The sequence below is a fragment of the Eumetopias jubatus genome, unplaced genomic scaffold (genome assembly GCF_037043125.1).
Source record: "Eumetopias jubatus isolate StellerSeaLion01/CBP00866 unplaced genomic scaffold, mEumJub1_p1.0 scaffold_8, whole genome shotgun sequence".
Classification (NCBI taxonomy): Eukaryota; Metazoa; Chordata; class Mammalia; order Carnivora; family Otariidae; genus Eumetopias; species Eumetopias jubatus.
Window position 1 is genome coordinate 71058799 of NW_028274814.1, and position 27079 is coordinate 71085877.

General features: G+C 34.9%; 1 protein-coding gene across 1 annotated transcript in view; it reads left to right on the top strand.

The window, feature by feature from the left end:
- Window positions 1-27079, top strand: part of LOC148163733 (contactin-1-like) — a 146636-nt gene that overhangs the window by 29408 nt on the left and 90149 nt on the right. Inside the window, exons 5-10 of the mRNA XM_088025713.1 lie at window positions 5199-5433; window positions 7974-8077; window positions 15742-15928; window positions 18349-18461; window positions 19262-19418; window positions 21635-21714. Of these exons, the coding sequence (XP_087881839.1) occupies window positions 5199-5433; window positions 7974-8077; window positions 15742-15928; window positions 18349-18461; window positions 19262-19418; window positions 21635-21714 (876 nt within the window). The remainder of the gene's footprint in view (window positions 1-5198; window positions 5434-7973; window positions 8078-15741; window positions 15929-18348; window positions 18462-19261; window positions 19419-21634; window positions 21715-27079) is intronic.

A 27079-nucleotide genomic window follows, 5' to 3' on the forward strand; every position in this document is an offset into this window, starting at 1 on the left:
TGTGCACCCCAATGTTTATAGCAGCAATGTCCACAATAGCCAAACTGTGGAAAGAGCCAAGATGTCCATCGAAAGATGAATGGATAAAGAAGATGTGATGTATATATATACAATGGAATATTATGCATCCATGAAAAGGAATGAAATCTTGCCATTTGCAACAACGTGGATGGAACTGGAGAGTGTTATGCTGAGCGAAATAAGTCAATCAGAGAAAGACATATATCATATGACCTCACTGATATGAGGAATTCTTAATCTCAGGAAACAAACTGAGGGTTGCTGGAGTGGTGGGGGGTGGGAGGGATGGGGTGGCTGGGTGATAGACATTGGGGAGGGTATGTGGTATGGTGAGCGCTGTGAATTGTGTAAGATTGATGAATCACAGACTTGTACCTCTGAAACAAATAATACATTACACGTTAAAAAGAAGAAGGAGGAGGAGGAGGAGGAGGAAGAGGAGGAGGAGAATAAGAAGAAGAAGATAGCAGGAAGGGGAAAATGAATGGGGGGAAATCAGAGTGGGAGACGAATGATGAGAAACTATACGGACTCTGAGAAACAAACGGAGGGTTCTAGAGGGGAGGGGGGTGGGGGGATGGTTTAGCCTGGTGATGGGTATTAAAGAGGGCATGTACTGCATGGAGCACTGGGTGTTACACACAAACAGTGAATCATGGAACACTACATCAAAAACTAACGATGTAATGTATGGTGATTAACATAACATAATAAAAAAAAGAAAAGAAAATTACAAAGGAATACCCTTTATCATCACAGAATGCACAACTTAACAAAATGTTGGCAAATTAAAGCCAACAAAATACTAAAAGAATTTAACACTATGATGAAGTAGTTTATCCCAGAAATGCAAAGTTAGTTTCATATTCACAAATCAATCAATATTACTCATCATATTGGCAGAATAAAGAAATGAAACCATAGGATCTTCTCAAGAGATCCTCATTCATAATTAACACTTATTCTTGATTTAAAAAAAAATTCGAAGTAAACTAGAAATAGAAGGGAATTTCCTACACCTGATAAAAAATATTTATGAAAATTTTACAGTTAATAATAATGCTCAATGGTGACAAGCTAAATGTTTTCCTTCTACGTTTGGACATAGAGCAAAGATATCCCCTTTTAATGTTGTAACGGAGGCCCTAGCCAGTGAAATAGGGTAAGAAAATGAAATAAAGACTACTATGTGTGTTTGTGCAGAAAATTCTAGGGAACCTATAAGCAACTATTAGAGCTAATAAGCACATTTTAAAATGTTGCAGGATAACTGGTCGATATTCTAAAGCCAATTGTTCTTTTATATTTTATTGTTTTGCCACTAATAAAACTTAAAAACAGACAAACAAACAAAAAAACAAAGTTGCAAGATTTACACTATGAATTCAAAATTTACTAAAGCCACACCAATTAAGACAATGTGATACTGGCATCAGGACTGATATCAATGAAGTAGAGAGTCCAGAAATAGATTCACACTCATATAAACAATTAATTTGCAAAAAGGCACCAAAGCAATAAGTTGGGAGCAAAGAAAAACTTTGCAGTGGAAGGTACTAGAATAATTGGATATTCAACTGGGAAATGTTTATCCAAAAGGAACCTGAATGTTCTTCAGCATTGCTTTGTCCAGTACACTAAACTGATGGGTTAGTCCTTTTCTAGTTAACATTAGTTAAATATGTATTATCAGTGTAATAAATGTATTATCAGTGAGTCAAAATACTATTTCTTCTATTATGGTAATACTTCTACTGCAGAAGTATTATTTTTTTGTTTTGTAAAAATAATTTTTTAAGTTAGAAAGCAACAGATTTTTTATTGATAGCTCCAATGTTAAAGTATAAAGTAAACAAAGATTACCCATGATCACACAACCCAGAAATCACCCAATTTGACATTTTGGGGTGGTCTTTCTAGTCTTCTATATATAGTCATAAAATTTGTATAATGCATGTTTAAACTTAATATTATTTTGCATGTAATTTTCTTTTTGTAAGACTCCTTGAGATTTTATTATTTTTATTACTTTTAATTATTCAAAAGACAAATTTTAACTGCAGGCTTTATCCGACTTGCGCTTCTAATAGATATCTATTTCTGGAGTATCTGCCAAGCTCATAATGACTTTTCTTCTGTAGATATTATTCATTTCACAATCCTCTATCAAAATGTAAATTTACTTAAGGAAAAAAAAGAAAAGAAAGAGACAAAAAGTCAATGCTCAAAGCACAAGAATAAATTACTGAAATTAGGGGCACCTGGGTGGCTCAGTCATTAAGCGTCTGCCTTTGGCTCAGGTCATGATCCTAGGGTCCTGGGTTTGAGCCCCACATCGGGCTCCTCTCCCACTCCCCCTGCTTGTGTTCCCTCTCTCGCTGTGTCTCTCTCTGTCAAATAAATAAAATCTTTTTTAAAAAAAATTACTGAAATTATTTTTTTCTTAAATGCATGTTAGATTTTACCTGGCTTAGTATGCAGTTCCTATGCAAAAATAGACCCTGGATGTTAAGGGATCCTGGTCTAAAAGATTAAACAAACATTCAGCTATCTAATTCCAGATATATCTTGAACTCACTGTGGTGTGGTAACCCAATTTTAATTTATAATATTTTCTCTGGACATTCAAACCCCAAAGACTTAGTTAAATAAAACTTTTGTATCAACACATGTTTTTATTTTTGTTTTATTTTTTAGAGAGAGAGAAAGAGAGTACACATGCATGCGTGTGCAAGAGCAGGGAGGAGGCGGGGGTAGGGAGGGGTAGAGGGAGAGAGAGAATCTTAAGCAGGCTCCATGCCCAGCATAGAGCCCATTGCCAGCTCCATCTGACGACCCTGAGATCATGACCTGAACTGAAATCAAGAGTTGGTGGTTCAGCGGACCATCTGAGCCACCCAAACACCCTCAGCACCTGTTTTTATTTTTTTTTTAAAGATTTTATTTATTTGAGAGAGAGAGAATGAGAGATAGCATGAGAGGGAAGAGGGTCAGAGGGAGAAGCAGACTCCCGGCTGAGCAGGGAGCCCGACATGGGACTCGATCCCGGGACTCCAGGATCATGACCTGAGCCGAAGGCCGTCGCTTAACCAACTGAGCCCCCCAGGCGCCCAGCACCTGTTTTTAAATTGGAGTTTGCTTTTGCATTTGAAACTTACTTTGATCACTAGTGTAATCTATTATGATAAATCTGTCTCATAAGTCACTCAAGGGACTTGTTATTAAGGCATCCAAAACATTTTGTTAATTTTTTATGACCCATAGAGGAGTTCTGTATCAGAGACTGTAATGTCTGAAAAACACTGCATTTCAGCTGGATACGTGAAGTGAGAGATACTGTGGCAGAGAAAGCTGTGATAGTACACGCTTGTCTCTATTAGACACAGTGACATTTATTTAGGTAACATGTTTATAAAGCTCCATGTACCCATTAAATACTTTTAGTGTTTAATCACTGCAGATAGTCAAAGAGCACACCTAGGCTCCAAAGGATTTTTTGAGAAGTGCAGAAAAAACAGGTTTTAATCTTTGCAAAAATCAAATTGATTTCTATAGGTGGATATTTAGCAAAAATTGACTTCACTCAGTGCTCTGTAGTCATATTTTATTGTTGGCATTTAATCTACATTCTTAAGTAAGATTTAGAAATAAAATGTTTTATCTCAAGTTATTTAATTTGTAAGTTTTAGTGTTAATGTAACATATATAAGTGCAGATGTTAAGAAAATTAGAATATTTTACTCTTATATGTGGCTTGATTTTTTTTTAACTCTGTGGGTATCTGTTTCAGAATAAGATGGGGATCTTATCAAAAATTCATAATTAGACAGCCTTTTCTAAAAATTTTAAATCAAGTCTCTGGTGATACAGCCTGAGAATCATTAATTTTTTCCAATTTTATTGAGGTTTGTTTTTTATTTTTAGTTTGCAAATTTTTTTTCCACTTTCATTAGGATTTGAAAACTCTGTAGATGATTCTGGTATACTCTAAATTGCAAAAACTAGGGAGATAACTATCAATAAGAAAACTGTAGAAACATATTTTCTAATAATGTAAAAAAATCAAAATTTGTACATTCTTGGAATTATGCTTTAGGATTTACATTTCTATACCATCATGTTTAACGTAAGTGTATTCAAGCAACTGTGGTATATTTAATTCAAGGCTTTTCCTCATGATAACTTAAGTTTGATATTCCCAGTGAAAAAGTAAATATACAATTTGCATATTTATCTTTTTGACTTTTTAAAAAAGACTAAATGACGAGTATTCACTAGAACTAGCTTTGCCATTATTTATAAGTAATGAATTGTTAAAGCTGACATTAACTTCTTTATTGAGCAGTTGACATGTATAATTATAAGAAACTCAGAAAATAATGCCAGACAGAGCACTTTCTTCAATATTGTGTCAGACAGGGGCCCACAGCCAGCCTCCTACAGATGAGGGCAGCGTCATCTCTTCCTTCACTTTCTCTTTCTCTCTGACCAGTTTTCACTGTTTGATTATAAGACAGATCTTCTAGAGTCTTGTGTAACTCTCTTACCATTGCCTTTCAACTCTAAAAAAAACTAATTTACTCATTCATTAAATATTTCTTGAGGCTTTGTTCTAGGTCCTAGGGATAAATATAAATGAAATTCACAGAAACTCTTCCCTCATGAAACTTATATTCTAGTAATTGAGAGAACAATGACGTGGATAAATAAGTTAAATATGTAGTGTGGATCATAGTAGTGTTAAAGAGAACAAAATAGAGCAGGGAGGTGAGATATGGGGATATTATGGAAAGAGTCTTGAAATGGCAGATTCTGTGGCCAGGAAAGACCACAAGTAAGTGATTTTTACCTCAAGAAAGTGAGGGAAGGGGCCTTCTGTTGTATGGAAGAGCATCCTAGGGATAAGGAATTGAATGTAAAAAGGCCCAGAGAGGGACCCCCCCCCCCCCCGCCCAAGATATTCCAAGAAGAGCATCTTTGGTAAGTGAAGTCATTACTTGTTTGAACATGTTTTTGCATTGGCATTTTCAGGCAGCACTAACTTGTGAACATGTTTTTCAAAGTACATTTTTACAAAGAACATACTTTGTTGTATATCGTTATTATTTTTTGCTTTGAATTTTCCCCCTATTAAACTGTATTGCTTAAACCTATTTAACATTTCAATTTCTATGTAGCCTTTGTCAAGAGAATACCACTATGGCAACAATTTTGGTTACATAGTGGCATTTAAGCCCTTTGATGGGGAAGAATGGAAAAAAGTTACAGTTACTAATCCAGATACTGGCCGCTATGTCCATAAAGATGAGACCATGCGCCCATCTACTGCATTCCAAGTTAAAGTTAAGGCCTTTAACAACAAAGGAGATGGACCTTACAGCCTCACAGCAGTCATTAATTCAGCACAAGATGGTAAGTAAAAGAAAGACCTTACTAATATGATGAGCGAGGGGAGAAGCCTAATCCTCTGTAGGCATTTTGTTTGCTACCTTTTAGAACTTACTTACCAAGATCTTTTCATAGTCCTAGGCATTTCTAAATGAGTATTCCTTTGATCCAAATTAAAATGTCACTCTATACATTTAAAGAAAGACAAGAATACCTCCAAAATCTTTTTCATCCTTTAGATCATGTCCATGATAGTTAGGAAATCTCCACTAAAATAATTGGCTTAGACCCCTGTTCCTGGGCTCTTGATTCTAATTTTGAAGTCAGAAATTCTCCATACTTGATTGGAACTTCGGTATGTCTGTGCATTCACAATATTTACTGTTTATAAATTACTTAACGTATACTTTTTTGGGGAGTAAAATTTCCCCCTTTTAACCTGAAAATTGTGTAATTATAGCATTTATGTGACTTTTTTGTCATTATAATAGAGTACTAAATTTTATTAAAGGGAATATAAGCATAATACTATGAAAAAGGAGTCAGAAAGGCAGTTGAATTTTTTTCTTGGAAAAGAAAAAATTTGTCTGGAAGACTATTTAGGGGGTAAATATATAGATACTGTCTTTGTTTTTCTAGAAACTTTAACTGATCTGAGCATGCTCCTAAAGGACTCTATAGATCTATGCTAAATAGTATGTAGTTTTAGATTATACATAATGATATTAATTTCTGTGATTTCCTATTTAAGTTATTATGCTTTTTGTTATGATTTTCCTATTTAAAGAAAGATAATACCTCCTTATTTTTTAAGATCTCATTATATCTCCATCCTCATCAGCACTATGTAAATATTAATGGCTAGAAAAGCAAATAGGGATTTCACTGCCTTCTGACCTAACACTTTTGTCCTTGGCCAAGTTCTCTTTTCATATGTATGAAAAGCACAAACGGATAGTGTAAAGACTTAAAATTGTAAGAGATACTCCTCTGATCTCTTCAAGGAAAAACACTCTATTCATTTACCCAGTTTGCACTATTTTTACTTCAAAATAAACAATTAGCTATCCCATAGAACTTACATATGCTCTTCAGTCATAGAGTTACTAGTTTTCATATTTGTTAAAAACTTAATGTGCATTCAAATCATTCCATGATCTTTACCGACAACACAAACATGAAAGGCAACCATATATATATGAATATATATGTGTGTAGGTACACACACACACACACACACACACACTTTTTAAGTTAGTTAACTAAATACATAGAAAGAATAAAAATAGAAATTATTTAAGTTTATAATCAATTCAGGACTTTTTAGTCCCAAGTAATAAATCTTACATTCTCTGTGCTTGTGCTGATTCAGCAGAAATATGATAACTTGACTCAGCCTTACCAGTTAGAAAAATATGAGTGCATTTCACAGAGAAAATGAAAGTAAAAAGCATTTTACAAGTTATCTTCTCGCCCAATATCAATTTTTTATTGCTTTATTTGATGCTAAAGTAGTCAGGCAAAAGGCCATGCCTGTCATCTCTTTAGTCATGGCCATCTGCATTTAATTATATTTCTTTTCTAAATGTTTCATGGGTCTCATAAAACCTGCATGTGCCAAAACTTGTGTAAGTGTTCATCTTTTCTTTTGCTACTAAGAAATCAATCATAGTGCTACATGTTTACCTTGATTCAGAAAAGCAACAGTGTTCATGTGCAGGACATTTTTAACATAGAGGATTATAGCTTGTAATTTGTAAAATTGTAAAAAATTCTTTTATTGTAATAAAAGACAATAAAAATTGATCATTCTAGCTTAAAGATTTCCTTAGTTTCTTTGTGTAATTTTCATAAGGGATGTAAATTACTTTTTTTTCACTGAACAGAGGCCTTTTTGATACATACTTGACTTGACGCCCAGTTGGAAGATTAGACTTATAAAAGCTTTCCTGAGCCCAAGAAGCAGTAGATGTCACAACTTGTTTTAAAGGATCTTAAAAAAAAAAAAACTTATGCATAAAAGAGAAAGAAGAAAGTATGTCTACCTAGTATCTTTAGCTCATGTAAATACAAAGTATGAGAAAATTGAAAATTAATTGTAGTGAACAATGTTTTATAATAAATACCAAATTTCCTATTTTTGATAATGTAGAGTTGATAAGCTAAATATAATGATTTAATCTGCATCAATGGGCTTTCTTAAGCAGATTAGTTGGGAGAAATGCAAAAAAGAATTAGTACAGTTCTTGCTCATAGATATTGGAGAAATCCATGAAGCTTTCCATATTTTTTTAAAGTGTGTATGTATATGTGTATAAGTCTGTGTTAACATTCATGTAGATGACTGTGTGTGCATATATCATTGATGACCATGAAATAAAGTAATATTAGTAAAACTAGAGAAAAATATAATAAAATTATTTGACTTATTTTATTTTACAAATATGAAAACTACTTGAAATATTAAAATATAGTTTTAATCCATTCATTCAGCAAATGGTGCTATTTGAATTTTGTTATATAAGCATCTTATATAAAAATATAATGTTCTCATCAAATTTCAGCTCCCAGTGAAGCCCCAACAGAAGTAGGTGTAAAAGTCTTATCGTCTTCTGAGATATCTGTTCATTGGGAGCATGTTGTAGAAAAAATAGTGGAAAGCTATCAGGTGAGTTCAATTTTTATCAAAGTATGTACATTTATTCATAAGTATATTAGCATAAGCTTTCAGGTATGTTGCATCTTTCAATGTTCTGTGGCCGCTGATTTATGTGGCAACTAATACTATAATCTCTATTTAATATGTTGGGCATTAAAGGTATTGGTTTTTTTTAAAGATTTTATTTATTTATTTGTCAGAGAGAAAGAGAGCGAGCAAGCAAGCACAAGCATGGGGGTATCAGGCAGAAAGAGAAGCAGGATCTCCACTGAGCAAGGAGACCAATAGAAGGCAGACGCTTAACCGACTGAGCCACCCAGGCGCCCCATAAGCTAATTGTTAAGAGTAAGGCAGAGGTTCCTAACTGGCTTATCTAGGAGAGATGTAGAGTCCTGTGCATTCACAAACAGTCAGCCAAAATAAAAATTAAGGTAATAATACTCATGGTTAAACAAGATCTTTTGAGGCATTCTCATAAAATGCTGGTGAATTTTAAGTTTTTTGGAAATCATTTCAGTAATTTATAAAAACATCCTTAAAATGTTTATTCTGTTTGTTTCAGTAGTTCCACTTCTAAAAGTCCCTATAAAAGAAATAACTACAAAATATGCCAAATATGTGTCTCATAAAATAGACACATATTTTCATAAGGGATTTATGAAGGTAGAAAATTGTTAACATTTAAAATATCCCAAAGAAAACTTCCCTTGATTTGAATCTTTAAAGACCACTAGGAATAGCCAGTTAGAAGGGGGAGGATTTATATTAGTTAAAGGGAAAAAGACCTGGAAAGCTGAAGCTGGAATGATAGTTGGGGTCTTTAATATGATGCTAGCAAAATGTAGATGTGATTATGCAGGGAAAGTGAAATCATCTCATATTTTTAAGCACAAAGAGTGAAAATTAAAAGGAATTGGCAACATCCTATCTTTGCAGATGAGCAAATGGATGCCAGAGACTCAACAATTTGCCTCAGCACAAATTAAGTGTCAAAGCAGTATCTAAAACTCAGCTTTTCTGATTCACAGTTCAGGGCTTTATGCCAAACCCCGGACTCCTCTCTGTTTTAAGCAGTGAATGGACAGTGAGGGCCCTTCTGAAGCCACAGGCAGTGGGCTGCCTGCCCAATCAGCTAGCCCTCTCAATTCTGGTGCTCTCCCTTCTTCATCTGTCTGTGAAATATTAGCTCCTCTAGGGCAGGATTTTGTCTGCTTTCCTCTCAGTGCCAAGAACAATGCTGAGCACAGAGTAAACACTAAACAGATACTGACTGAGGGCTGATTGTGATTCTCAAGTATGATCAAATCAAGTGTTACAATCTGGCCTTCTCAAAGCCGTGTTTCTGAGATGTAACCACAAAACCAACTCAAGGTTTTAACTTTTAAACATGTAAAATATCAGGAAGCTCTTTTTTTTTTCTTTTTGTACTGTAGGTTAGGATTTGGGTACATCTCAAAATGTCTTCAGATAATCTTTGCAAGGGTTCAGCTGAAGTTATTACAAAAAGAGTGGAAAGGTAGGAGTGAACTGGAAAGACCTAATATTCATAACTTATTAAATTGACAATTACATTTACAGCTAGTAGAAAAGAAATGGGAAAAATAGAGAAATTCACTAGCTGTTGCAAACCCCTGTAATAAACAAGTTCAAGGTTTCTTGGGAGAAGACATCAGTATTTGGAGTTTGAAAGTCATCTCTTGGACCATAGCATTTTTTCTTATTTCATATTATTCATTTTTAAGTAATAAAAAAGAGGAAAAAGGATTATTTAATATATAACTCACTCATGAATCGAAACACTAAATATATATTTTGCTTTTTAAAAAATATTGTCTTTGCCTAAGAATTATATATTGACTATTTCATAACTTCCAACTAGCAGAGAACCAAGGAAATATGAGGTGGGAAGCAATGATAATAATCAGAATATAAAAGCTTTTTTTATTGGAAGTACGCATCAATTAAGGATTTTCAATTAAATAGCAAAAAATCTTTGGCAGGTAATAATTTCTCAAATGATAATTTTCAAGGAAAAAACGTATGCTATTGAGGAATTTAGTTTCACAGATATCTGACTTTTTGCAACTCCATAGTAAGTAGAAAATTGTGAGCTTTGTTCCCAATAGGTTGATATCTCAGCTCTATCACTGAGGAATTTGGTACAAAATTTATTTGAAATTTCTGAGCTTTGGTTTTCTCATCTAGAAAGCTGGAAAGAGAGTAATCATGCCTCATAGAACTCTTGTGTGGAATGAAATGAAAGCATTTAATGCTTTTCCCTATTCTATGTCATTGGATATTTAAAGACGATGATGATAACAGTGATGAAGATGATAATGATAATATTAATGATAAGAATAATAACATTTGTTGAGCCCTTACTATGCTAAATAGTTAAGCTTATTGTATTTAATCTACATGATCCTAGGGAAGATACTATTATTACCCCTGTTTTAAAGATGAAAAATTTGGAGTTTAGAAACATTTGTCTGAGTAATAAGTGGCATAACCAGATTTGAACCTAATAAATTAAATAAATTAAAAATATTGGAAATAAATCTCAAAATTATTGTTCCATTTGTTCTTTCTTAAAAACCTTTTGAATCTTTGACACAGAACCTTGAATATCGAAGAGACAAGTATGAAAGAAAGCTTAAAAGAGAATATCTATAACATTTATTCTCCTTTAAGAAAATGTCCCTGTAAGGGAGGGGGTTGTTGCTTGACTGAGTATAATGTGGTTATTGTTTCTATTTTAAAATATGTTGGGAGAAGCCAGAGGTTTAACAAGATAGATGATTGAGAAAACTAATATCCCAGTGCACTTCCTATAAAAATGTACTCAGGGTCTAAGTTATAAAGAAACAGGGGGAAAAAAAGTAACACATTAAGAAAATAAAGTAAAAAGCTGGAGAAGCCCAGCTCCTATGTGACTGACCCCATCTCAAGGTTAATTTCCTGATATTTCAAGTGAGAACGGTAGGCAATTGAGTTTAAAAATAATCTCTTCCCTTGTGGTTTTAAAATATATCTCAGTAGAGTGTTTTAAGTTTTACTCATTTTTTCCTCTTGCCTAGTTAAAGAGCTCCCCACTTCTAACCTTAATACTACTAAGTTTTTCTGCAGTGTAGATGAACTAGAAGAATGTAAGAAGTGCTCACCCAGCAGGTAAAACATTCACTTAACTTAATGAAAACAAGCAAAATATGCTATCAGGAACAATGAATGCAAAAACTCTTAGCAGCTGAATCAGAGATTAATGCAGATGATTGGTTTCACAATTATCTTAAAAGATTATCAATCCGGAGTAATCTACTCAGATGTTTTTAAAGGTTAATTTATTACGGTGAGCATAAACTAATATTTAGGAAGCGCTTCATTTTCTTATTTTGATGAAGGCATCTGTCTTCATCTGGATCTCCCCAAAGCAGAGCCTCACACATAAGTGTGGGAAAAGGTAGTGTTTTGTTGTTGTTGTTGTTGTTTTATTAACATATAATGTATTATTTGTTTCAGGGGTACAGGTCTGTGATCCATCAGTCTTAGACAATGCACAGCGCTCGCCATAGCACATACCCTCCCCAATGGCCATCACCCAGGCACCCCATCCCTCCCACCCCCCTCCACTCCAGCAACCCTCAGTTTGTTTCCTGAGATTAAGAATCTCTTACGGTTTGTCTCCCTCGCTGGTTTTGTCTTGTTTCATTTTTCCCTCCCTTCCCCTATGATCCTCTGCCTTATTTGTCAAATACTACATATCAGTGAGATCACATGATAATTATTGTTGTTGTTGTTATTTGTTTGTTTGTTTTAATATGATCCCAGGGAGCAAGTATGAGGAAAAAAACAGAATGAACAGGAAAAGGGGAAACTTGGGTACAAAGATGCTTTATCTTTTTGGCAAACCCTTACAAGAAGCTAACTGAAGCCTACATAGAATTGGTTGGTCCCAGCACTGGTGGTCAAATTTTGAATAGGTCCCAAAAGGTGTAAGGATACATATTTGAATGATTTATATTATTGCTATTCCTTTCCCATGGAATATGCTAATAAAGTAGTCTGGGATTTGGATATTATAGTTATATAATATATTTTTAGAGATTGAGATTTTTTTTATGTCAACATCTCATTTTTTTCACTTAATAACCATATTAAAATTTTTTTTTGGAAATACTATATTACATCCTTAACAAAGGAATATTCACTTGTCACATGATTTTTTTTTTTCAGAAAATTCAGATTAAAAGGACAGAATTTAGAAATCTGATACAAGGGCGCCTGGGTGGCTCAGTCAGTTAAGCAACTGCCTTGGCTCAGGTCATGATCCCAGGGTCCTGGGATCAAGCCCCACGTCAAACCCCGCATCGAGCTCCTCATTGGACTCCCTGCTCTGCAGGGATCCTGCTTCTCCCTCTGCCTGCCACTCCCTCTGCTTGTGCTCTCTCTGTCAAATAAATAAATAAAATCTTAAAAAGAAAAAGAAATCTGATACAAGGTTTATCAAAGTAGAAAATAATAAAATGGAGCAAGCCTAATTTTCAAAAGTACTAAACATCTTCAGGCACTTCCATAATTGTAACATCCATTTCTATATTCTAAACCCCTTGGTTAAAAGAGTCATTTTTCCTGCAAATTTCTTAAAATTTTCTGGGAAGAGATATAACTATATTATCTTTGTTCAAAAGTGGTATTAGTGTAGCACACAAATTTATGGAAAATATAATATTCTTTTGCTAAGGTTTTTCTTTTTAGCTTCCTAATACTTTTGTAAAGAGTAAGCTTTCTTGGGGCAAAATGATATACTTAGATCTCTCTGTCCAAGATATTAGTGATTTTATGTGAGCTTAAACATTTTGATTTCTTCCTTTATTTTTTTAATGAGATCTAGAACTGCAATGAACATGTCAGCTTGGGTCTTCACTGCATTCCCAGCACCTAGCACAGTAACTGGTACAAAGTGGGTACCTGATAACTATTTGTTCAATGAGTGAAAGAGTATCATACTTCAAATGCAGACCTACGCACATAGCACCAAAAATAAATGATAAATACCTGTCTTCAAAGAGTTTCTAAATTAGTAGTGATAGAGAAAGACAAGTCATGAGGCAGTTTCATAATTGTTTAATAAGCACTATGACAAGTTTACGATAGACGAAGGATGATGTGGGGATTTTAGAAACATGTAGAAAAAGAGTGAAAATTATAAAATGCCATATCATTAAATAGAAATAAATACATTTTTTGTTACTGTAACAGATGAAGATGAATTTATGGTTTACTATCCATAAGGCAGGACCCGCTCTATGGATGTATGTAATTTTCTAGTCATGATAATCCATTTCTACTTCATCCAGGCTCTCTTTTGGTCTCTTTAGTGATTAGTCAAAAGCAACATATGTGTTCTGCTCCATGACTACAGGTTGTACACTTCACTCCAAGCGATTTTCTCACAGATTATTGTCAGTGTTTCACCACACTGAGAAACTCAGTGAGATGATCAAGATGTAACAGCCCAAATTTATTATCTATTTGGAAATGAAGTGCATGACCAGTGGCTAGTTCAGTGAAAAAAATGGTACCATATATTACATATATGTATCTACTGTTTATTTTAGTATACTTTAAAAACATTATAAATTTTATGTAAACATATACTTTAAAGAGGGACAGATTATTAAATCATTTTGTCTCAGATGCTTTCATTTGTAAAGAGTAACGATACTGTGAAAATTTCAAACTCTCATGTTCTAAAATAAGGAAATCTATTTGGCACACTTAATAATTCTTTCTGCTCCCTAGTTACAAAGGCATAGATAAGTCACTGCTTTAATTAATTGTGAATTTTAAAAGAGACTCACCATACAATCCCTGATAAAATTAGATGAATAAAGTCATTTCTCATTTCAGATATAGGTGCCAATAGTAAATTAAGGAAGGCTTTATTCTTCTCTTTTGTATTGCCAAAATGCCTCATGGAAATTTGAGAAGGCAGAAAAATTTTGTCACTTTAATTCCTCATTTTTGTACATAGCATCTTATAGAAATGGTCTTTATTATATTAATGTGGTTAAAAAACTTCTCTTCTTTAAACTGGATAGAAAAGTTTTTATAATGGAATGAAGATTCTGAAATGTGGTATACATCTCAGTCAATAAGCATACATATAAAAACGCATGAACTTCAAGGACTTTGGTTTTGATTGCTATAATACATTCTAGATTCGTTGTGAAGATAATGGATGAGGGAGGATAATACTACTTTAGTGCCTGGCATTTCATTAGAATACAAATGTTCATTTTATTTCTCTTCAGTCAAGCAATAGAAGAGGCCTTATGTATTATCTAGTTCAAACGCTCACTAAAATATAGGCCATCGCCCTCCTCAGATGAATGTACTCACTGCCCGAACACTTTCAGAACCCAGAAACATTCCTTCTCGAGGAGGCTCCCCTCCTTAGAAAGTCTTGTCTGCCAGCTGAGATCTGCTTCTGGAGACATTTGGTGCAATTCTACTTCCTTGGTTCTGAAGCCATCCTTCTGGTCAGATGACAGGAATGCCAAGGAGATCCTATCAAAACCATGAGGAAGAGTATTATCGACAGGAGAAAAATGAATACTAGTAATCAAAATAAAAATATTGCATAGGAAACCAATTAGCAATTTAGTAACTAGACTTTGCTCTGAAATGTGCTCATTCTGCATATAAACCTTACTTTGTTACCAAGTGAATTCAAGCCATCTAGTTCCACTTTATAATGGTTTAATTTGTTTTATGTAAATGAATCATTCAAGATTATATAAATATTAGATATTATTGTCTAGGCACTTTGGTTAATTGTGAAGTTAAATTTCCATTACTTTATAGGCCAGGAATCCTAAAATATATAAAATACCAGTATATTTATAAACAATCCTCTCCTTTTCATTTACACCTTAGATATAGATTTCTGACCAATAAAACAGCCTTATTAGAAGGATGAAAATTATAATTCATAACTTTTACTTAAACTTTAAGAGACAAAGAAGGCTGTCATTGATACAGTGGTAGGTAAAAGTGATCAGTTCTAATCACAACTGGATAACATTTTTTAAAATAAATTTATTTTAAGGATAAATAAGTTCCTCCACTAATTATTAGGCATAATTTTTTCTTTGATATCTGGCCTCAATATAGGTTCAAAGGAAATGATTTTGCATGCATACTTCTAAAATGAGCTGGCAGAAAGTTATTACACTGGCATGGTTAGGCCACATAATGACTGTTTTTGTCAAAGTTTATTCCTGTCAAACTGTTTTATCAATGACTCATAACAAATTTGACATCATATAAACAGAAATAAAACAGGAAATAAAGGACAAAAATTTTGTGGAAATACTTCCAAACAGAGACCAGTGTTATATTTTGAAGGTAAATTGTATGCAGTTTTTTGGGTTTTTTTCTCTTGTTAGTGTGAGACTATTTCAGGCCATGAGGTGAACCTTTGATTTGTCTTTGACATCTTTAATAGATCTACATTCTGTGCCTTGCCATATTCTGACTAGAAGTGTAAGTAGCACTAAGACTTGAGTATATGACACTCAGCCCACATCATTGGTGTCAGAACCAACTGAAAAGGATTTTCACAATTGAAATGTCTGAATCATGAAAATCTCACTCAGTTTGAATATTTGCAGATTCGGTACTGGGCTGCCCATGACAAAGAAGCAGCTGCACACAGAGTTCAAGTCACCAGCCAAGAGTACTCAGCCAGGCTAGAGAACCTTCTGCCTGATACCCAGTATTTTGTGGAAGTCAAGGCCTGCAATAGTGCAGGGTGTGGACCTCCCAGTGACATGATTGAGACCTTCACCAAGAAAGCACGTGAGTTTCAACATTTACATTTTATACTTGTCAAAAAATATCGATTCAATCCTGATACAGGTGCATTTGAGAGAAATTTACTACCTAGCAGTCTTAGTACATTCAGTTTTCAATTTTATCCTTTACAATCACCCAAGATTAAAAAAAAATTGTGTTATTGTATATGATAAAAAAATGTGGACAATGCCTTTACACATTTAATGTTTTACTATAGAAATAAAATTACAGAACCTCTCTTTGTAAAGACTACCCCCCAAAATTTTGTATCATTAGATAATTAATTTGTCTTCTCTGTTTTTATTTTTAACATTGTTTTTAATAGGACTGCATCAATAACATGAGAAAATTAAAATTCTGCCTATTTTCTATGCTTTTATTTATAAGCCTTTGTCAGTGTGCACAGTGCAAATGCAAGCTAAATGTTGTAGCAGTCTGTTTGCTCTCTTATTACTGTATGTTCTCACTGTTTATATAACAAGACTTCCTACCCTGCTTAGATCTTCCAGGCATTCTTGCCTCTCTGGCTTCACTTTGATATCTCCTTCTTGAACCCATGTTCAAGAAGAGAATTTATATTTGAGGCTCTAGGGAGTTTTGCAAGGATTTAAAGACATGAGTACTATTAGGGTTTGACAATTTGTGAAATCACTTGGGGAGAAGGTAAGTGAACATGGTGGTAAGGTGGCAGAGTTTGATGTCGGATATGGGTTTCACATCTGTTTTTGCCACTTACTAAATGTGTGACGAAAGACAAATTACCTCACACCTTTAAACCTGTTTTCTAATTTGTAAAAGGAGCATTCATTTCTTTGTTCTTTTTTCCATTTATTCATTCATCCAAAGTATACTATGTGCCCATCACTGTTCTAGTGGTTGAGGATACAGAAGGGATCAAGCCAGATCCAGAACCTCTTGTCATAGGATTTACAACCAAATGGAAGGACTTGGGGGGGGGGGAAACTGACAAATAAGTATGTATGATAATATCAGATGGCAGGGCAATAAAATGAATAAACAGATAATAAAATTGAAAGTGACTTGGGTGGGAGCTAAACCCCAATTGAGTGGTCAGGAAAAGCCTCTCTGAGAAGATGCCATTTAAGTCATATATCTGAGTATATGAGTCATAAGAAGGACCCACACGATGTGACGATTGGCAGGAAGGGGATTATTTCAGGTAGAGAAAATAACTAGTGTAAAGCCTTAAGGTAGGAATAGTTTGGTATGCCTTAAGTGTAGAAAGGCCAGTGGGGCCAGGCTGTAGGCTGGAGGTGAGAAGGAGAAAGTGTGCTGGGATTGAAATAAGAAGGGTCTTGTAGTTGTAGGTCATGTTAGGAGTTGAGAGTTTTTCTAAGTTTCATAAGAGCCATTGTAAGATTTTAAGGCAGAGGGTGATATCTAATTCATATTTTTTAAAATCATTCTGGCTTCTGGATGAACAATGGGTGATGATGAAGTAAGAGTAAAAATAAAAGAGGCATTTGGGGACAATTTTAGATGGTGTTCGGAATTAAGTGATAATGGATATAGAGAGAAGTGGAAAATTTTCTGTGGAAAGATTTGACATCGTGGTGCTGGTTTAGATGTTGGCATGGGTGGAATGGACGACTGAGTACTGGATTTTTGATTCAGAAACTGGGAGTCCAATTGTGTCATTTGCCAAAGATGGGAAAGACCCACAGAGAGGAAGATTTGGGAGTACGTGGCAAATGTTCCATCTTGATTACAGTTGCGAAGACTTTTAGACATTCAAGTAAAGAGAGGCAATTGGACACATTCGTCCAGAGGTCAAGAGAAAGATTAGCCCTGAGATAAAATTGTGAATTCTTAAAACCATGGGCTCAGATGCAAGATTTAGGGAAAATTCATAAATCGAGGAGAGAAGGGTACTCAGGATCAAGTCCTAGGTCATGTCAACATCTAGAAATTAGGTGGAGGACATGGAGCCAGCACAGGATGGTTAATGAGAAGGAGCAGCCAGAGAGGTAGGAGGAAACCCAGATGTTAAAAGAACATGAATTTAAGAAAAGAACGAGATGCAGAAAGCGATTAGAAGGTCAACTCTGTGGAATGCTGCAAAAGTATTAAATCTGAAAGAATAAAATGTGACATTAGATTTGGCCAACTGGAGGTGATTGATGACCTTGAAAACAGCAGGTACAAAAGGCTGGTGGGAAAAGAAACCTAAGGAAAGAATAATGACAAGGGAATAAAAGATAGTTATATTACCTACCTCACAGGGCCATGGGTACATTAATGAACCCAAGGATATAAAGTGCTTAGTCTAGTGTATGGCATGCAGTAAGCACTCATCAAAATTAGCTCTTGTTGTCACATCATTATCATCACTGACTTGAGACAGTTTGCAGAACTGAAGTTGGAGACGTTGGCTGTCACTTGCATATTATTACTTTCCACAGCTCCAAGCCAGCCGCCAAGAATCATCAGTTCCGTAAGGTCTGGTTCACGCTACATAATCACCTGGGATCATGTGGTCGCACTATCAAATGAATCGACAGTGACAGGATATAAGGTATGTAAAAGATTACTGGATTATTCCCCACATGGGCTTTATTCTTACAAAGAGTGACTGATGTTTGGATTTGATTGAGGTTTGTTGTACCAAAACCCACTCAGCTTCTTATTCTAGCTATACAGCAGAATCAAATGACATAGTACCATGTTAAATTTTGAAATGTGCAAAGATCTTGAGTGAATTCTACAAAAATTCTATGTCAACTGAACAAGATAGGTAGAATAACTGTTTTAAGGAATAGAGTTGTTAAAATAATCATGGATAAAGAGGAGAAAGAATCCATTTTTGTTTGGCAATGATTAAGATAGTGTTGCCTAATGCACAGCAAACTGATGTATTGAGTTACCTCCCATAAATGAACATAAAAAGGAAAAAAGATTATTTCCATATATTCTCTATATCACACATCTTTTATTGGATACCAAATTTTGGGAATAATGTGAAAAAATAAATTGTGAGGCAATGTTTTAAGATGACTTCAATATGTTGAAAGAGCCTCATTTTATACCTATTCCATAAGGAAAAAAACCCCACATTTTTCCCTCTCTTTATTTTAGGACATTTTTTAAAAAAGTCAGATGCTTAAGGAACTTCCCCTTGGATCACCCTAAAAAATAGGTGAAATCAACTTTTGTGAATTAAAAATAACATGAGTTTTCCAGCTAGTGTTACATATAGTTCCTAAAATTTTTTTTATTACTAATAAAAGTCTAAAGCATTTTTATTATGGTTTTAGTGTTTTGGCACTGGCTCATTAGTCCACTTTATTAAATATACTTCTTTTGGCACTTTTTCAGGTACTCTATAGACCTGATGGCCAGCATGATGGCAAGCTGTATTCAACTCATAAACACTCCATAGAAGTCCCAATCCCCAGGGATGGAGAGTATGTTGTAGAGGTCCGTGCACACAGTGATGGAGGAGATGGAGTAGTGTCTCAAGTCAAAATTTCAGGTAAGACAGTCATTTGAGACACATTTCCATTAAGTACTTGTAAGTTTGTAGGCCATACAGATTCTCAAGAGTGAAGGTAGGATTGATGTGCACACCAATTTCAATGTTTTCCTAGGTAAATTTGAAATGTCAAGGATGTCCTGAAACTTGGTATTTCTTCCATTATAAATCACAAAAGTAACTTTTCAACATACCTCATGCTTTTTGATTATTATCTGGATGACAAAGCATAATTAAAATACCATAATGCAGGTATGGTAATAGCATTGCATGGTAACAGATGGTCGCTACACTTACGGTGAGCATAGCATAACATACACACTTGTTGAATCACCATGTAGTACACTTGTAACATTGTATGTCAACTATACTTCAATTTAAAAAATACCATAATGCATTATAGTTTTACATAACACTAGACCATTAGATAATAATATCCAAACTTCTCTTATAACAAAAGGAAATTCCCTGAACTACTTTTCATACTCTCTTAACACCTTTTTCTTTGCCCTACACATATTAATATAGTAATAAATTAGAAAGACAGTAGATGGTAGCTCCTTCCTTTACCATTTCTCTCTGTGTCTCGGCATATGTGTTCTTTTTCTGCAAACTCTATTTCTCACAACAATGGCTAATCCAAAATAAATACTTGAGGCAGTTACTTCCTCTCTTTTTGGGATTTGTAGAACTCTATTATTTAAATGTTGATACTTTTTTCTCACCCTGCATGATATAGTCTAATTATGATGAATTAAAATTGATGTTAATTTGAGAGTTTTATGAGACTCTGAAATTCTACGAGATGCTGAATTAAGGAGAATTACTGATTTAGAAAACAATGCTGATTTATAGCTAAATAGATGAATATGTTAGATATTTAACTAATAATCAATTCCTGAATGCTTAAATTTTTAGTCTGTTCCTAACTGAACAAAGAAACTGTAGAATTAACACTAGGAAATGTCAAATATTTGGTGAATAGTACCATTCTAGATTTTTCTTATTTAAGTTTGGATTTATTTACAAATTGTTTAAATAGATTTTCTCATAAATTTAATTTACATTGAATTTTTTTTTTTTTAGTTTAGACACTATTATAATGTCTCGTTAGAAATTTTGGAAATTACCAAAATTTGAAAGGAAAAAAAAAATCAGTCATATTCCAAATAGTCTAAATTAGCTACAATTAATGTTCAGTGGAATTTACTTCTAGTTCTCTTATACACATATATAATTTTATAGTTTTGTTTCTGTTGAATGTATCATGTTATATCCCACTTTTATGAATCATGTTACATGAACAGAGAGTCCCCATATCATTCAAAATTTTGTAAATTTCACTTAAAATTATACGTGATATTCTCTCAAACACATGTACAAATTAACCTACCCATTTCAGTTTTCACTATAATAAAATGCTATTTTGAATACATTTTTTATAAATTATTCTTCCCACTGCACCACTCAGATGTTAGTCTCTTCCTTTTTAGCCATTACTAATTTGATAGGAGAAAATTGCATCTTTTTGTTTTTAAAACAATTTCTACATTCTGAACTTTGATGACACACACTTTCAGTAGTTTCACTTACTCAGGCTGTTCCACTAAAGGAAATCAGAGGCAAATGTGGACATTATTTCAAGGGTAGGGGTGCAAACTAACCCAGTAAATTGCTTTTGAAAACTGACCTTCCCTGTCAAGAAGTCTGTCTGTTGCTCTCTTCATTTCCTTACTCATCATTTATCATCCCTAATGTGGAGCTGAACACAGTTTCATGGGTTTAGACTACAGAAGTTTGTAGCTGGAGATGCTGAAGTAGTGACAGGAGCATCAGCGTAGGTATTACTAGTGACGTGCCAGTTAATGTGAAACAAGCTCTCCTGGGGTAGGGGGAGCCCTGGTTTCATTTGCCAATTTCTGTGGTGTAAATATTTCCATCATGTCTGATTTCAAACTTCCCACATGACATCACTCAGTGTGGAGCCAAGAAGAGATGCTGAGTAACACACCGTTAATGCAGTAATGGTGTGTTGTAGGCATAACCTTAAGAGTATTGATAACATTAAAATGCAGTAAAATAATTAGGAAGTGATGACTTTTGAGAATTTACTACCTTTGTTTTAAACTTTCTCATTAATTAAGAATTTTATCTAATTTCAATTTTAATAACAGTGGTTTTTAACAACTTGTTCATAAATTTCCTAAAAAAATTAGCAATTGGCTGTTGGGAGGCGGTAGGGACCACCCGCAGCACACCACGATTACCCTCTGACGGCCCAGTGGAAATAGCCCACGTACAGAAGGCACAGAGTATGCTTTTTTTTAGAAAACTCAAATATATTCAGAATAGTTCCCTTTTTTTTGCCAACTAATGGACCATGTTCTTATTAAGGCAGAATTTCTATTATTTATTTATTTATTATTCTAACTATGACTGTACAAAGAAACTGTACAATTAACATTAGGAAATGTCAGATGTTTGGTGGATAATACCATTCTAAAATTTTCTTAACTTAGGTTTATTTGTAAATTGTTTAAATTATTTGTAATGAGAGAAACATGTAAATGCAAACAGAAATTTTAGGCTTTCTTATAAATTTAAAAGACTTAATACTTTCCTTAGTTTCTATTTTCATGACTAAAATATGTAGTAAGGAAGAAAGTACATTGCTAGATTTTAATGTTAATAATAGCATCATGCTGTTCACTTATTCACTCATTTATTTATTCATTCAATAAATATACATTGAATGCCTAAATTTCCACATCCCTCCTATTCCACATCACTATCATCCCTTGCTGGCCCTACTGTGATTCTAATAATTCTCTTGGCTTCCAGTTTTGTCCTCCTACAGTCCATTCACTATGCAGCAGCCAAAGGAATCTTCTTACACATAAATCAAATCATGCAATTCTCCGCTTAGAAAGACATCCCATAGGACAAAATCTAATTTCCTTACCATGCCTATAGTGCTCTATAATAATCTGGCCAAACTCTCTTATCTCAATTAAGTGATTTCATCTTTGTTCCACTAATCTTTCTCTTCTTGAACGTGCACCAATGTTATCCTGACCTTGAACCATTTGTACTTGTTCTTGCTGCTACCTAGAATTCTCTGAATCTTGGCATGGCAGGTTCCTTCTTGTCATTTTTGTTTCTGCTCTGATGTTACCTACTCAGAGAAGATTTGTATCAACAGCAATTTAAGAAAGCCCCCTATTCTATGTCACTCTTTTATCCATAATATTTATAACTCTTCAAAATTATCTGATTTATTAATTCATACTGCTTATTGGCTGTCTCCATCCTTACTTGAACATAAGCTCCATGGGAACAAGCTCTTGTCTGACTTCTTTAACCTTTGAATCCCCAGTTCCTAGGGGACATATTTGGCACATAACAGTGTTTTAACAAATAATTGTCAAATGAATTTATGATTTCTGCATAGAATAAAATTTAGTTATAAGAACAGTTTGGGTAACTTAAATTACAGTTCGTATGTCTAGAATGTTGATATATTTCCCCATTAAGCACACGGTTTTTGTTATGCCATGTGCTAATCCACAATTTGATTCTTACAAAGCTTAAGACTTCATATGAGAGATAGTCTAGAAAATTATTAGACATGGTAGCTTGCTTCTCCACTCCTCTCTGACCTCAACACTATTACTGCTGTCTTAACACATCATTCCCTATCAGATATTTACAGCTCACATCTAGGAAACACCACAAATGTTTCATCAGAAATACTATCCCTAAGAAATTCCATATTGTCTTTTAAGAATCTTTTGTTTTCATTCATCAGTGTGAACTAAATTAAGAAAGTGCAAATAGCCACAAAATATTTTGAATATCAATCTTAATAAGCTAGTTTGCCTTATTACATATTCACTATCAATTTTAGAATTTAGGTTATCAAGCATCTGTGATCATAACTAAATATCCACAAGAAGCATGCAGTTCATTATGTGTATGAATGTGTATATTTTGAGCTTTTATTTTTCTTTCTAGTTTTAAACAGAAACAGATATCTTGGTCAAATCAAGAAAGACTTTTAAGGGCATTTTAGAGGACAGACTTCTTCCTAAGAGCAAGTCATAAGCATTTGAAAACGTTAAGGTGGTAGGAGTAACATGATTAGATCTTTGCACTTGAAAAATCACTTTGGTGATTGTGGAAAATATATATAGTAGGGAAGAAAGATGTAAGGAGATGAATTACAAGGTTATTGTTATAGAATGATTAAAAGATGATGATGGTATGGACTAGACTGGAAAGAGGGCAGTGGTGAAGTCTAGGGTGGGTTCTAAAAGAACAAGGCATCTTTTCCATTTGATTTAAAAGTTGCTATATACTCATTGTGTTGCTTTTGTAGCTTCTAATAAATCTGTAATTTATTCTGATGTTACCATAGATGATGTAATCTCATCATTTAACCTCCTACTTTTGGTAACTCCACGTTATTAAGTTAGACTATATAACCAAAGTCACTGATTTAAACACTGATGAAAAACACATTTTATGTTTTCGCTTTGTCCTCTTCTTCCCAGTAGCAGGAGAGGAAGGGCTAGGAAGCCATTCTCTAGGTGCAACCTTTAGATGTTAACTCCATTACTCACAGGCTCCCTTCTCTAGTACCTAAGTAAGTGGTACAGTATAAAAGCACTAAGAGGATAGTTGGGATGTTTAGATTTAATCCATACATTATGAAATCAAAATGCTCTATTGACATCATCACATTTGCAGATACTTCTGTAAACATTTCAAAAACCGAAGTTATTTTGAACATCTAATCTTGTACACTAACCCATTCTTATAAGTCCATCATCATAATTTTAAAAACATATATTTGTGATTATGGCACAATCAAATATTATTATTTAGGAAATGCTATCTCTCCAACTATTTTGAAGTAATCAAATTGTTTTCCCTTGCTATGTTCTGTGTGGGATCAATTTGAGAGTACAAGTGGATGAATTCAGCCTATGTATTTCTAGGCTGACAAACAGCTTACATTTAAAATTTCCTCTAGGAGCACTTGGGTGGCTCAATTGGTTAAGTATCCAACTCTTGATTTTGGCCCAGGTCATGATCTCAGGGATGTAAGATTGAGCTCCACATTGGGCTCTCCTTTGGGCAGGGAGCCTGCTGAAGATTCTCTCTCTCTGCCCCTCCCCACCCTCTCTGTCTCCCTCTCTAAAATAATAAAAATAATAAAATAAAAATAATTCTAAAATATATATTCTTTTCATTAACTTTGAACTTAAAATCTCTTCCAACATTACAGCTGTAATTAACACTTCTAGTTTTGTAACAAGCATGGAAATAGAGGAGAAATTATCTGCACAAAATATTTTGTGCATCTCTGAATTTGACTTAAAGATAACACCTCTGCATCTAAACTAACTTGGGTTTCCCTAGATCTTCTCCAAGGTTTCTTTTAGCTACTAGGAAATTAACACAACAATCCCAAAGTATTATTTTCTTCATCTATTTAGACTTAGAAATAACTAGGCTGGGAAACTCCTCAGTGGAATACCTTATAAGAATAGAAAGAAAAATTAAAATAATCCTCCAAGATTTACTTACTACCCAAATAATTTTAGTTTATGAAATACGATCTTAGTCTATGAAGCTGTACTTTAGTATTAGATTATACAAATAATTGGAAGGGGAGCAAGATGGCAGAGGAGTAGGAGACCTGGATTTCATCTGGTCTCAGGAATTCAGCTGAACAGGGATCAAACCATTCTGAACACCTATGAACTCAACAGGAGATTGAAGAAAAGAATAGCAACAACTCTCTGAACAGAAAAGCGACCACTTACTGGAAGGTAGGACGTGCGGAGAAGTGAATCCGAGGCGATATTCGGGAGGATAGACGGCGGGGGAGGGGGCCTCCGTCGGCCGCTTCTGGCAAGTGCTAGAGCCGCGGAGCACAAAATCGGACCTTTTAGAAGTCGGCTCCGCTGAGGGACGTCGCTCCAGTGGCTAAGCGGGGGGTGGAACCCTCGCGGGACAGTGTGGTCTCAGGACCCTCGGGGTCACAGAAAAACTGGGGGTGCCTGAGTGCAGCAGAGCTCCCAGGTATTGGAGCAGGGAAGCCGGCTGCACAGACGGAGCTGAGGCGCGGGCTCTCAGCTCGGGGTTGCCATAAACTGTGATCCGCGGCCCAGTCGGGCCACTGTTCCTCCAGCAGGGATCCAACAAGCGGCAGATCCGGGGAGACTCCCCTCCCTCCCCTGGGAGGAGCGGCGAGGGAGCGCACTGCAGGGATCTGCTGGATTGGGAGACTCCACACGGGGTCGGGTGCCAGAGAGAGAAACACTCGGTCACAGGCCGGGTGAGCACAGAGTGCGGGAGTGACTGCTTTTCTCTGGGGGCGCACTGAGGAGCGGGGCCCCGAGTTCTCAGCTCCTCCGGGCGGAGATTGGGAGGCCACCATTTTCACTCTGGTCCTCCAAAGCTGTACCGAGAGCTTGCAGGGAACAAAAGCTCCTGAGAGCAAACCCGAGCAGATTGCTTAGCACAGACCGACAAGGGCAGGGCAGTTCCGCCTCCAGAAAAGACAATTGGGAACCACGGCAACAGGCCCCCTCCCCCAGAAGATAAGCAGGAACAGCCAGCAAGCCAAGACCAAGTTTACCGATCAAGGAGAACGGGAGAACTCCAGCGATAGGGGAATACTGCACATAGAATTCATGGCTTTTTTACCATGATTCATTCGTTTTTCAAAGTTAATTTTTTTAACTGTTTTTTTTTTTTTAATTTTTCTTTCTCCCTTTTTCACCAACATCTTATCAATCCCTTTTTTAAAAAAACATTTTTTATTTTTCATTTTTAGAGTCATATTCTCTACCGTCATAGTAGTTACCCTTATTTTTGACATATATATATAAGTTGTTCTCTCTTTAAAATTTTGAGATACACTTTCTTCTAACAGATCAAAATATACCCTAAATCACTAGTGTATGGCTTTGTTCTGGTCTCCTGCCTAATCACATTCCCTCCCTTTTTTTTTCTTTCCTTTTTTTTTTTTAATCTTCTTCTTTCTTTTTTCAAACAACTTCTTATCAATTCCTTTTATAAAATCTTTTATAATTTTCATCTTTACAGTCATCTTCCATCCCTTCATTGTATCAACCCTTATTTTGTACATATATAAGTCTTTCTTCCTTTAAAATTTTAGGAGGCACTTTCTTCTAACAGACCAAAATACATCCAAAATCTAGTGTGTGGCACTGATCTATGCACTAGTCTGATCATATTTGACCATATTCTGTTTTTTTTGTTTTGTTCTGTTTTGTTTGTTTTTATCTTTTTCTTTTTCTTTTTTTTCTCTTTCTTTTTTCTTTCTTTCCCTTTCTTTTCCCCTGGTTTCAGGTCTTCTCTGATTTGTATAGAGTATATTTGCTGGGGACGTTCTTAACCTGTTAGCATTTTGTTCTCTCATTCATCTATTCTCCTCTGGACAAAATGACAAGATGAAAAAAATCACCTCAGCAAAAAGAACAAGAGGTAGTACCATCTGCCAGGGACTTACTCAATACGGATATTAGTACGATGTCGGACCTAGAGTTCAGAATCAGGATTTTAAAGATACTAGCTGGGCTTGAAAAAAGCATGGAAATTATTAGAGAAACCCTTTCTGGAGAAAT